The sequence below is a fragment of the Pseudoliparis swirei genome, chromosome 8 (genome assembly GCF_029220125.1).
Source record: "Pseudoliparis swirei isolate HS2019 ecotype Mariana Trench chromosome 8, NWPU_hadal_v1, whole genome shotgun sequence".
Classification (NCBI taxonomy): domain Eukaryota; kingdom Metazoa; phylum Chordata; class Actinopteri; order Perciformes; family Liparidae; genus Pseudoliparis; species Pseudoliparis swirei.
Window position 1 is genome coordinate 10877079 of NC_079395.1, and position 12663 is coordinate 10889741.

Below are 12663 nucleotides of genomic sequence, written 5' to 3' on the forward strand. Positions count from 1 at the left end.
AAGTACTTATATTTATTATATCCTTGAGTCCTAAAGATTAAAATTTCCATTTCCGGCGAAAAGCCTTTGGAAAGCCAAATATCACATGCTGAGTGTAGAAAACTGGACAAGGTTACTGAGCCTTATCTGCAATTATGCAAAAACACAGAGATTGGCCAAACCCATATGCGTTGATACAAAGGGAATCTACAATGCCTTGATGTTGCTTACAGCGTTCTCCTCTCATGTGTACAGCACATCCTAGAGGAGAATACAGGCAAGAACAGCTGACAAGTCACACCTTGTCATGCTTTTAATTATGAATATAGGCAATTAAACTTTAAATCCCCTCAAAGTGAAACTCTAGGGCTGGCTAATTAACAAGTATTTCTCATATTCGGTTCAAATCATGAGCTCCTCATTTGCACATAAAATATACAGGAATATTTTTAGATACTATCTATCTGCTTTAGTCACATCCAAGGCTTTGTATGAACACTAGAAATGCAGTTTTACTCCAAAACTACAAATACATATCAAGAATTCTCTCCCGCTTCCCTTTCTTTGACCCTCTTCTTCTATCAGCTTCACTGACGTGGAGCTGCCAAGATGTTGACAACTCCTCTTCTGCACCCATTGTCTCTTCTGTTTCATTTCTCTTTTTTTAGAGGAAGAAAGACAATGACACATTTGGTACATGGGTCACGTGGAGAGAGAGAAACAACTGCTCTCTTATCCTTTCATCAACACCTGGGAATATAAATAGTTCAGTTTAAAAATAATGGCTTTCATCTTCAATTAGCCTCTGGATATTTAATATGGGAGCAATGGTGCCCCCTTGTGTAAAGTATAATGACTAGTCTGATAGATTATAATACCTTCTGATAACTGAGAGGCTGTGCAAAGTGTTTGTACAGAACATGGGTTTTGAATTTTTTTAATTCCACACCCAGTTTCTTCTGCAGTAAACTTGTGTTGATCCTCTCAGAAGTGACGGGCTCGGTCTGTCTTTGGCCTCTCGGCCTCTCCACGCGGGCTGCAGCTCTATCCACCGCTGTCAGAGCTCTGGGCGCTCTGCACGACCCTGGGCTCAGTCAGGCGGCCGTAGGACAGGCCTGTCATAACCTGAGAAGATGAACAGCGTGATATGGCTTCAGAGAATTGAGAGCACCGAGTAATAAGCAGAGGCGATCAAAGACATGCTGAGATAAGGATTTTACTGGAAGGTAGCCACTGTTTTTCAGTTTGGGTATGTGAAAAAGGCGTTGGATATAAAAGAACTAAATAAAAAATAAAGAAGACACCCCATATACAGATTGGGTAGAAGTGAAGAAGTAATGTGTTAAAGCATTCACTACTCATTGAGAGTAGGTATATACCTCCCTGTAGAACAACAATTAGTATGGTTGGTATTTACTTTGGTATTTATAATGAGAAGCTAACAGTTAGCCTGGCTTTGTTAACACATATTCTTAATTTAACCCTCGACCTATTCTATCTATTTGTAAACTTCAGTCGTTGTATGGTTCAAACAAATGAAGCAAACAGTGAGCTTTTGGTAGATGTTGTTCCCTATTGATCTCCTCAATTACAAAGAAACTGTTGCTGTAAGATATAAATTCAAGTTGTTTTAAGACACATTAAAAAAGGTAAAGGATGCTGAGGTGCTTGTATAGGAATGTATTTAAGAACACAAGACAGCTGGCCATGTTCACATGTCCAGTCTTAATGCTAAGCTAAGCTAACCGGCTGCTGACTCCATTTATTGCAAACATGAGAATCGTTTCAATTTGACCAATTTTCAGTTTGCCGCTATTAATGAGCGTTGCTGTACTTACTGTGATAATTATGAGAAGAGCTAGCATCACGCCGAGCATTATGTTCAAATTATTGGTCAGTCCTCCAGCCCACAATGGACCCAAGATGGTGGCGAGGCCCCCAACTGAGCGTCTGACACCTTGGCTGAATCCTTGTGGTCAGGCGTCGCAAAATAATAATACGTTATTTATTTCAAACATTGAAATATGGCAAGTAAAAAACAACATATATACAGTAACTGTTTCTTTGCATCACATATGCTGAGCAGCAATCTGTTGTTTGGATCTGTTGAATCGTGCAAACGGCCGTGAAGCCAGCCAACCTTGTGTTTTCTCTGCGGTGACTTTGGAGAAGAGAGACACCTGAGCCACGGCCACAAAGGGAAGACCCAGCAGCTGCAGAAACACTCCGATGATGAAGCTCGACAGCTCCCATCCATATCCACCTGGCAGGAATGGAACAATAATACCCTGGTATTAGGCCCATTGAATTATAGTAGTTTGCCCTCATATCATATGGAACATATCATTAAACAATTAACTGACTGTAATCCAACTCCACCTCTCACATACATTCAATAAATATATATTGGAAGATCTCTTAGCTGTTAAATCATTATTTATAAATGTTTTCTGATATGTGGTGGTAAAGACTCAAAGTCTGCATCAGATCATACTTTAGCTATCCGTCTCTTCTCCTCTCGTTTTTAAGTTCCTTCCACAAATGTGTTGGCACCACCAGCGTTGGCTCTATCTGAAAACTAAACCACTGCCAAGCTGGCAGCCACTAGTTATTTGTTCTCTGCTGCTTTGCAACATGCACATGTTTGTGTGAATATGTGCCCACTCCACTGTTGGATGTTCCTGCGTAAACTGAGCAGTCTGTACTCTAATAATCAAAATTAAATTCCCCCAATCAAAATGTCTTCTTTGTGCACCAAGAAAAATGTATTTCTCTTTCGATATCTGCCTTTAAGGTTTCATTTCTTTATTTATTAGTTTGAACTGTAGCTGTAACAAATAGGAAACAAAAGTAGGATACACTCTAACAAATAGCATTGTTGTCTAATTCGATGACTGTAATCCCTTCCTATGTACTCAGGCTCCAGCACCTGTCACTTGTGATCAGAGCGATAAACGTGACGCGCTGCAACAGACGTGGGCCAACATGAGCATGCAGGATCCAGTTTGCCTGTATGATCTCCTCAATGATATCATTTACAGGGCACAGCCAATTCAGCCAGTGTGCAACCCAATATGCACTCTACACCATCACCAGCCTCACAGAAAGGAGTTGGCACTGAGCGCGAGGCATTGTCAAGGCTGTGTATGCCTTTGCGTTTTTTTCCTGGACAGTTTTGCACCTCGGGGGTTGCAGAGGAAGATGAGGCACCAGATACAAGCGATGCAGCAGATGATCAGGCCCACGGCCAGAACCACGCGGTCCGCCACCTTCCTGCTCAGCCAGCGCACAAAGAAGAAGCCCAGGATGACCTCCACCCCACACAGGCTGTACATCAGGCTGTTGCTCAGCTCCCCGAAGCTGAAGAGGCGCTGCGTGAGAGGAGTCACCATGGTCTGAGGGGTTTAAAGGAAGATGTACGTGAGGTCAGTCAGCGAGTCCCAGAGGTAGAGGAGGAGATTCTTATTAGAGCAGAAACATGCACCTTTCACCTCCTTCAAAGGCTCAGTCCAGATCAAAAGAATGATTCGTTTTTTTAAATATTTGAGTTATTGTCCAGGTCAGCAGAACATGACTATTCAGTATTCAAAGTTTAATGACAAGAGGAAAAGACCTCTTTGTGTTTTAAGTCTGGGACACAAGACTGAGTATGAGCACTTCCTACAGTTCAGTAATACTTTGAGTGTTGAGTGATACTTGATTATTTTCTTAAGGTGACAGAAGGTCTTTGCAAGTAAGGCTTAGATTGATGCAGTTTGGATGAGACTCGGGGTAAAATAGTGTGACACTGTGTGAAATGCTTGGAAAACCCGGCTGATGGATCTCAACGGTAGCTGCTCTCACCTCCAGCGCTGTCTGATTGAAGAGAGTGATGAACTGAGCCGTGAGGAGAACAAGCACCTCCTCTCTCAGGAGCTCTGCAGAGTGGAAGACAAGAGAGAGAGAGAGATTGAAAACCAGAGACCACGAGCAGAAAATCCTAAAACAAGCTCAAGTGGTGCCATTAAATTTAAACTTTTAACTGGGGAGTTTGGTTGAGATCCAGTTGAAGAAAACGTATTATTTCTGAGGATAATCTTAATGTGATGAATCGTGTCTTTTTCTAGAGATAAGTGAGGGCTCAGCTTTTTTCCGAAGTCTGAAACGTGATAATAAGAAAACAATTATTATGCATTATACTGTATATATATATATATATATATAAATAATACATTCAACATGTTGATGCCAGCTTTTCTTAGAACACAATCCCCCTCATGGACTTGGAGAGGAGTACAATTGAGCTGGGCTTGCTGCTAAATGTGGAAGTAGCCAGATGGCTGGAGGAATGGCTGGATATTACAGTGTGTGATCTACTATGTTCAGTTCTCTCTGTTCGATGTCTTTTTGTATTATCTATAGGATTTTATTTTAGTGAACTACTGCATTAGATTAGATTAGATTCAACTTTATTGTCATTACACAGAGAACAAGTACTGGGGCAACGAAATGCAGTTAGCTTCTAACCAGAAGTGCAAAGCAGAAGAGTGCAGAGTATGTGCATAATGGTAATATAAATATAGATAAATAGGATATATACAGTGTGATGTAAGATATAAGTGGTATGAACAGTCAGAACATGAGCAGCAATAATGGTGATTGGTGCAGATGTGATATAGATATATGTAAAGTGCAGGTGAAGTACAGGTGAAGGTGGCAGTAGAAGTTATAAAGTTATAAATGAGGCAGGATACATGATAAGATATAAATATGATTAATATGAATATGGACAACAATTTTAAATAAATATATATAGACAAATGAACAATTTAGTGCAAATGTCCAGTGGCTGGAGGGAGGTGTGTGGCAGTCAGGCCAGGGTAGTATGACAGTATGCAACGTAGTATACATATGTATACTCTGCATGTTTTTTAACTTATGGGTGTGTATTTACAAGTCCTATGTAGAGGACGTTGATATATATTATGATATGGGTTTAAATGGCTCTCATTCAGTTTATTTTTGCAGAGAATGATTTTACATCATCAATACAGCAGATATATGTGAGTCGAGCTTACGACTTCCATGATGCAACTTGATAAAGTCTTTCATTGGACCTTCCCTGTCATGTAAATACTCACATGGGAAACAGCTGCCTGGGTTTGAGAAATATTTTGCTTATACAACAAAGAAATGGATGATCAATAACTTGCTCTACACACTTTCTTATGCTTCAAGAATATCAGCACTACGTGCAATGATCTGCAACACTCTCACTAGCCCTGGATAATTCAAGACGATGAACTGAAACCCCTTCACCAGTGTGTAATTGTTTCACTGAGTATTGTCTTCTTTTCTTTATAATTATGTGTGATTTGTGTCATCGTTGTAATGAGGCGGACCTCAATGACTTTCTAGGCTTAAATACATGTTTGAAATAATGAATCAACTGTCACAGCTGACACTCAGCACACAGTATGAGCAAAAGCTGCAGACATCCTCCAGTTCTGCTCCCGAGTTTCTGGTGCTGCAGATTTTCTTTAAAAAAGGAATCAATGAGAAGAATGTTGACCACATTATCAATTCTGTGTCCATTTCATCCACAAGTCCACCACAGCAGCCCAGTCAATAACAAACGAAGTCTACTGTCCATCCCTTTGGCCCATCTTCAAAGAGTGAGAGAATCGATTTGAAGGTCTGACACACACACACACACACACACACACACACAAACAATGTAAAGAAAGAGTTAATCAATAAAGGCACACAATCGCTGCTTGCACCCCATGTAAACGTACTATGACACTAATCCAATACCTGACATCTTCCATATACATGCACAATCATAACATAAACCTGACACATACGCACAAGTCCAATCAATGTTCGGGGAATGTGATCCGATATGACACACAGAGATGCTCAGAGAGACCTGAAGAATGGAATGTGCGTGGAAATCAATAGAGCTGATACAAAACATGTGCATTGGCAGTGACACCCTCTTCCTACCTGAATCCACGGCAGATGGAGGATGACGGTCATTGTTCAGGACGGGCCGTCATACCTGCTCGCTCACCTGTGCTGCCGCTGAAGCTTTTCAAGGGTTTCAAGGGTCTCAAGGCCGTCGAGGCGCCGTGGACGGTCTGCATCCCAGACAAGTTGGAGTTCTCCGATTGGTCAGAGTTGACAGCTCTGTGGGTGAGCAGCGGCTCCTCGTCAGACACGATCAGCAGCACCTCCTCCTCATCATCCTCTGGTTTAATCTCCACCATCCCTGTGCCCTCCTCTGAGCTGATGGGTGGTACGTCCCAGTAGAGAGCCAGGACGACAAACTGGAGCAGCACCCACAGCAGGCACATGAAGATCTGAGAGTGAGGAGAGAAAAGATGAAACAGGTCTTCAAATATTAACTCATTTCCGCGACATCAAAATCCAAGAAAGCTATCAGGAGAGATAACGCGTTTGATATATGAAGGAGACTGCTCAAGACATAAAGTAACCTGGCGCAGTGAAATATGGAGACACATGTAGTGTCAAATTTTGTGGAAAAATGGAGGTAGGCGTAAGAGCTTTGTTGTATCTTATTTAAGCTGCAACTGTTCTACAGGTGTTTTATTCAGTGACTGTTGAGATGGAAATAGATCGATTCCAATTGTTACAGGCAAGAGTATCGCTGCAGGCATTTTATATTCTTCTACAAAGGAGATAAAAGAAGACGTGTGAGCAAGGAGGAGTGCAGAATGTAGAGCGTCTATTTCTAAAGGTTGATTGTGTATTCATGAGTCTTTCAGATAACTGTAGATGACTGATTATCTGGATGCTGTTACCCCAGGAGATGTATATTGGTTCACAACAAAGGGCCCCAGTTTAAAATCACACAGTCGCAGGAACAGGTTGAACGCCGGCCCTGGAGAGACAGGAAGAAGAACTTTAAAGAGGGAGATGGAGTAAAAACAGACATCGCCCCCCATGTCTGATATCTCTCAAAAGACAGAGGACAGAGGTGGAGTGAGGTGAAATTACATCTCTCTCTGTGGGGAGATGAAGCGGGAGAAACTGACCCACGAGGAGGCCGGCTTGTCGGCCGGCCATGATGGCTGCAAAGATGCCCGCGCGCTCCTCCGGCTTCGTGCTCCGAGTCACGAAACCAAAGATGGAGGAGCCCGCTCCTGCACCGACACCTGAGAAGGAAGCAGCCTCTTTCTGTTACACCCCACAGCATGCTGACACAGTACATTGTTTGGGTGTTATTTCATGGTGTGAGCGTGTGTGTCACCTGCTACAAGGCGACTGGATAACAACAGCCACTTTGAGTATCCAATAAAATACATGAAGTTACCTGAGGACAGATAAAGATGAAAACCAAGCTGTAAAATGCATCTCCAATGTGAAACGAATGCTTCACTTCAAGGTTGGGACTGAAATGCTAACATTACATATCTCTGATGGATAGTTGTGACATCATATACACGACATTCATGGTGCCCAGGGGATGAGCCCATTTGACTTTGGTGTAAAGTACAATTTGTGAGAAAAACAAATACTGTTTAATTCAATATTCTGCCATTATAACTAAAAGTTAACTACCATCATGCATTGCACACTGAAATATGAGCTACAGTTTGAGTTTTACACAAACACACAGTCCTGCCAGTTGCTTTTAACCAGACTCTCTATGTGATTTGTCTTGTGGTTTGATTACTCACCGGCAATCTCAAAAAGATTGGAGAAAAGGATGATGGACTTTGTAGTTTGCCTCCGATCTGACCATAACCCAAAAAGTGGGCCCGTGAGCAGCCCGCTTAGACTGAAGGCAGACAGACCAAGACCTAGGAAGTAAGGGGGGGCCTCCAAAATCTGGAGATAACTCCATATTGTAGGCAGAAGGACAGCTGAGACAACCAGAGAAGCACAAAGGACAAGTGTGGAGGAAATGAGGGGGGGGGGGAATGAAAAGCCGTGTTTACACACACAGAGAATAAATATATTCTGTGATCTGCGCCTGAAGCCAAATGCCCGGCAGATTCTGCTGTAATGAGACCATTATCTCATGACCTCACGTCCATGAAGCTGTAAGAATGAACTTACCGTACTCAATGCCGTTCAGCATGAATATCAATCCAATAGTAAGAAAAGTTAGATTCCTCTTTTGGAGATTATCCATTGTGCTCGGAGTCTTGCTGCCTTGTATGCACCAACCTCTTGCTGCACATGTTCAGGAATGTTGTTCACTGGTATTATCAGATACAGGAAACACCGCACATTCAATTAGTACAACTTGCTGGACCGAATACTCAGAGGAATTTGCCCCAAGTTTGGGAAGGTCTTCTTCAGAACGTCTTGGAAACAGTCCCTCATTCGTATTCTCCTGCAGAAGACGGTCCAGCAGGGTTGAGACCTGAAAACACAGGAAATAATACATCAAATCAGCAGTTGAAAACAACACAGTCCAGTGAAATGATTGCAGCAGTGCGTTACCATTCGGCATTTATGTTAAAGAGGAAATTCTGTTTGAGTCGCATCCGCAGCGCAGCACCACGCTGTGAGCCTCGCGGTCAAGGCAATGTCTCCGGTTACCAGGTGAGGTAAAGTACGCTGAGCTCGATACATTTTTAATCTTGTTTTCTTCAGTTTCACCAGGAGCACTTTATTCTCCAACAGCCCAAGAAGTGTGCCAGACCTATCTGCCCTCATGTAGGCCATAGATATGAACAATATGACTTTGCTATTCACAAATACGATGCTTTAAATCCAGTAAAAAAAACATACAGGCTATAAAATACATCAGATGAACTGTGATTACATTTCCCCGAATAATAATGCTCTTTTGTATTCAATACTGAATAAATTAGGTTGTCTTATTGAGTAGTTGGCTCTATTCTCAAGCTACTGTGGCGTTCACCGCCCTGGGCTTGTTATATTAAACTGAACTGTCACCAAGTTAATACCTCCATATGTTTTTCCAGCAAGCCATGAATAATTAAAGGGATTTGGGATTGTTTGAATAACACATATACGCTTACTCAGCAACTTGCACTCTTAACACAGTCAGAAACAATATCAGAGGGCCCAAAGGATACTACAATGTGTCACTCCATGTTTGATCCAGTATCTGTCGTATATGTGTGTGTACATGTGTGTGAAGATGGCTGATCTTCTTCATGTCGTCATCGTGCTGGTTCATTGAGTGTTAATAAAGTTAATACTCAAGAAGGGATTCGTTGTGATTTTCCATGCCAAACTGCTCAGTGCAGCTGAGCCTCACAGGCCCACTGAGAGGCCATTAGCATCCTACTTGTCTTACTGTACCTGTGGGGGTTTCTATAGAAACACATAGGAGGGTTGGAAGGTGTTGTTGCACTCACCTTTGAGCCTCGGTAAACAACAGGAAGCCTCCTAGTGAATGAACTGCAATCTGGTTCCCTCAGTCCCCGTGCTTCATCTGAGACACACGATGATCAGCGGTTGATGTTAACAGAAGAACGTTTGAATCTCAGAGAGAGAAAAGCTTGATTCACACACCATCTGGACTGGGGCTGAGACGGAGGAAGGAGTGGGTATGTTCCTGAACACAGCGACTCCCCGGCGGCCGTTTACCATCCCCATTAACATCAACCTGCAGGGGGCTCGCAGGCAGCAGACACGGTAAGAGATGACCATCGACCGGGCAGAAAGTCTTAGAAAACACTGTTGTGAAACCACGAGGGGAAGTTTTGACAAACCTCCTCGTTCAGATTTCCATTTACGAGGTGCACTCAGCTTATTTCTCCTATCGTGGTCAGTTCACATGTAACGAGTACAAGAAGGCCTTTAAAAGATCCTCTGTGGATCTGGAGGGAGCTATTTGACAAAACATTATCTAATGAGGTCACCAGGGCTCCTGCTTGGCTCTCTTTTTTTACCAGAAAGTCTGTGTTTGGTCTGAAAGACACAGGAGCTGCTTCCAATGCAAGGCTGCAAACTGATCTCAATCTTTGAACTAATGCAAACTATGTTTTTTTATTTAGAAAATCCAAATCTGTTTCGATACTTCAAGCCCTCAGGAACAAATGAATCAAGGAACCAAATAATCTCATGAATTGAAAAACACAATTTGAGGTTGCATCGAGTCAGAAATCGTATTTGAATCACTGTCAGATAAAATCATTACATCCTGTGTGTGTGTGTGTGTGTGTGACACAGAGAGTTTCTTCACACAGCACAGGAGCAGGAGTGGAGTAGAGGAGTAGAGGGGCAGCAAGCTCGGACACAGATGCCCGTGTCGAGTGTCGGGGAGGACCGAGCCATCCTGCTGGGCTTCGCCATGATGGCCTTCTCCGTGCTCATGTTCTTCGTGGTCGGCATCACTGTGGTCAAACCTTATGTTAACAGGTGCACTGTAGTTTGTCTGCTGATGTATAAGAGATGTCATACAATTAGTCCTGCAACTAACACGTTATTGTCATTTGTGTCACACAACCGTTATATAGTTTGGAAAGTTCCTTATACAGCTTTATCCTGGATTTTAACTCATGAAGTCCCTAAGTGGCACCTACTGAACATCTCGGTGGGTCATGTGACAGGTCATGTGACTTTTCCATGCTATACTTTTCAAGATATCTGCTACAGGTTTTGAGAAAGTATAGAAAAAGCTTGTTTTTCGTTGCTAAAGGTCATATTTACCCATTTAAGCATTATAATGCTTACATAACATGTCCTTTATTACATTGAACCTGCTTCGAACACATGTATTGAACAAACTGATATAAAACAAATCAGATAAATATCGTTGTCAAACATATGGGTCTTTCACCTAAAAATGTCACAAAAACCTAATGTGACATTTATGTCACCATAAGAAAAAATATTTTGGATCTGCTTAGTTAATTTGTCTGATTCAATGATATTTAGCTAATATATTTTATATTGTTCAAGTCAAAGCACATTAAAACAAATGTAAACAAAAACATTTTATATTAATTAAATTATTAAATTATTAATAAATAAAAAGTGTACCATTAACGCCCAATGTGACATATATGTAATATCTCAGATATTTGACACTATTTTGAAAATAACGTCAGAAACGTGTTCTATTTAATCTGTTTTATGTAATAATACCAAATGAAAATAGAATATCATTACATTTACGAAGGAAGCTGTTGTTTTCCAGTCACTGGGAGGAGGCCAGCTGTGTGTTGCTGCAGGCCGACATCCTGGAGGAGTGGGTGGACTGCAGAGGTGTGAGCACTGTGCCTTGCCTCAGGGTTATGGTCAACCTCACCGACTCCAATCAGAAGGCTTTTCTCCACTTTGACGAGGAGTCGGCCCCCCTCACTCCTGAGGTAGGGATTTATGGCTGTACATTCCAGGTTTTAGGTAATTTACAGCTTTATAAGCCCTGGGTTTGAATCTGCTTAGCACCATGTGTAGCATGTCGACTCTCAGGGAGAAACACCTGCAGGTTACTCAAAGAGCTCAATAAGTGGGTTTGAGCATTACGACTGTATGTCTATGTAAATAACGAAGTAGTAGATCTTCATGTTGCTTGCTCATGACTCACAGTCATCCAGGTTTTCATATTAGACATCTAAGCCTGTTGAGATAAATAGTGTCTCGACTTGAGAAAGCACCTGAGAACACGACAGGATGGAAAACTACTCTGAGTCCTGCACCTTGTGATTAAAAGACAGCAGATATTGTTTGGAGATGCTCTCATGCGGCACTTCGGCTCCATTCAGAGGAATTGTATGAAACATGTTTTCCAGCACTAGTGCAGCACAGGGAGGCCAAGCAGGGTGGCTCTTCTTTTTTCCCAACAGACAAAATCCAGAATCAAAAAAGAAACATGCCCACTGATTGCAATCAGCGCTGCCGACTGTAACAAGCAGGTCACTTGAAAAAAATTACACTTGAATCATATCTTTTCTTTCTCAGTGTTTCTACATACCCAAATGTCAGATGGACAGAACAGAACTTGATGAGGAAGTCCTGAAAGTGAAAAACAGCTTGGACACTCGGCTGGGGGGCACGATATCGTGCTTCGCTGACCCGGCAAGGCACCCTCGGGACGTCATCCTGAGCAGGAAGAACACCGTTAAGAACGCCCTGTTTGCAATGATGTGGCCCTGTCTGATGCTGGGTGGCGGCGCTCTGCTGGTGGGCCTTGTGAAGCTGACACAGTGCGTTGCCCATCTCTCCTCCAAGATGTGCAGTGGGGCTGCAGTGGGCAGGCTGGCATCAAGATTCACTCAGGGCAGACTGTACCGAACCCTCCAGATATCCAGCATGCAGTCTCCGTCATGACACACTGTTACCCAGGGCCAACCGTATACAGCAATCAGAGGACCACTTAGCTCTTGAGCAAGTCACAAATCAAAGAAATTGTTGCAGTTTAAATTGTTAACAACCGGAATCTCTTGAGCCAGAAACCTCCCCAAACCTGCACCCGGTCACATGTTTGCAGTATTCTGAGCAACAAGCCTCTGTGCAGTAAATATATGAGCAAGAGGTTTAAAGTTCAAGTGCAATGCCATGAGGAAATATGTCCAATAATAACGATAATGTCAAAGTGTAGGACCATTCTTGAAAGCATATACAGTGAGGAGAACTAGTGAGGAGTTTGTGTGTTGTTTTCTTTTGGAAAATTGAGAAAAAGATTTCCTCGTTTGGCACCAATGTAAATATATTATCCCACATGAACATGAATCCCTTCATGAAGCACAA

General features: G+C 42.4%; 2 protein-coding genes across 2 annotated transcripts; one reads left to right on the top strand and one right to left on the bottom strand.

Moving 5' to 3' along the window:
* Positions 1 to 1023: 1023 nt before the first annotated feature.
* On the bottom strand, positions 1024 to 8122 carry mfsd8l2 (major facilitator superfamily domain containing 8-like 2). Its single transcript, XM_056421695.1, has 11 exons — positions 8047 to 8122; positions 7665 to 7850; positions 7235 to 7297; positions 7020 to 7139; positions 6786 to 6865; positions 6035 to 6323; positions 3823 to 3896; positions 3161 to 3374; positions 2120 to 2242; positions 1818 to 1948; positions 1024 to 1104 (listed from the first exon to the last, which is right to left on the bottom strand). The coding sequence occupies exons 1-11, from the start codon at positions 8120 to 8122 to the stop codon at positions 1024 to 1026; spliced, it is 1437 nt and encodes a 478-aa protein (XP_056277670.1).
* Positions 8123 to 9517: 1395 nt separating this feature from the next.
* kcnmb3 (potassium calcium-activated channel subfamily M regulatory beta subunit 3) lies at positions 9518 to 12243 on the top strand. Its single transcript, XM_056421558.1, has 4 exons — positions 9518 to 9603; positions 10141 to 10329; positions 11111 to 11282; positions 11875 to 12243. Exons 1-4 carry the CDS (start codon positions 9518 to 9520, stop codon positions 12241 to 12243), a joined length of 816 nt encoding a protein of 271 aa, XP_056277533.1.
* Positions 12244 to 12663: the final 420 nt, after the last annotated feature.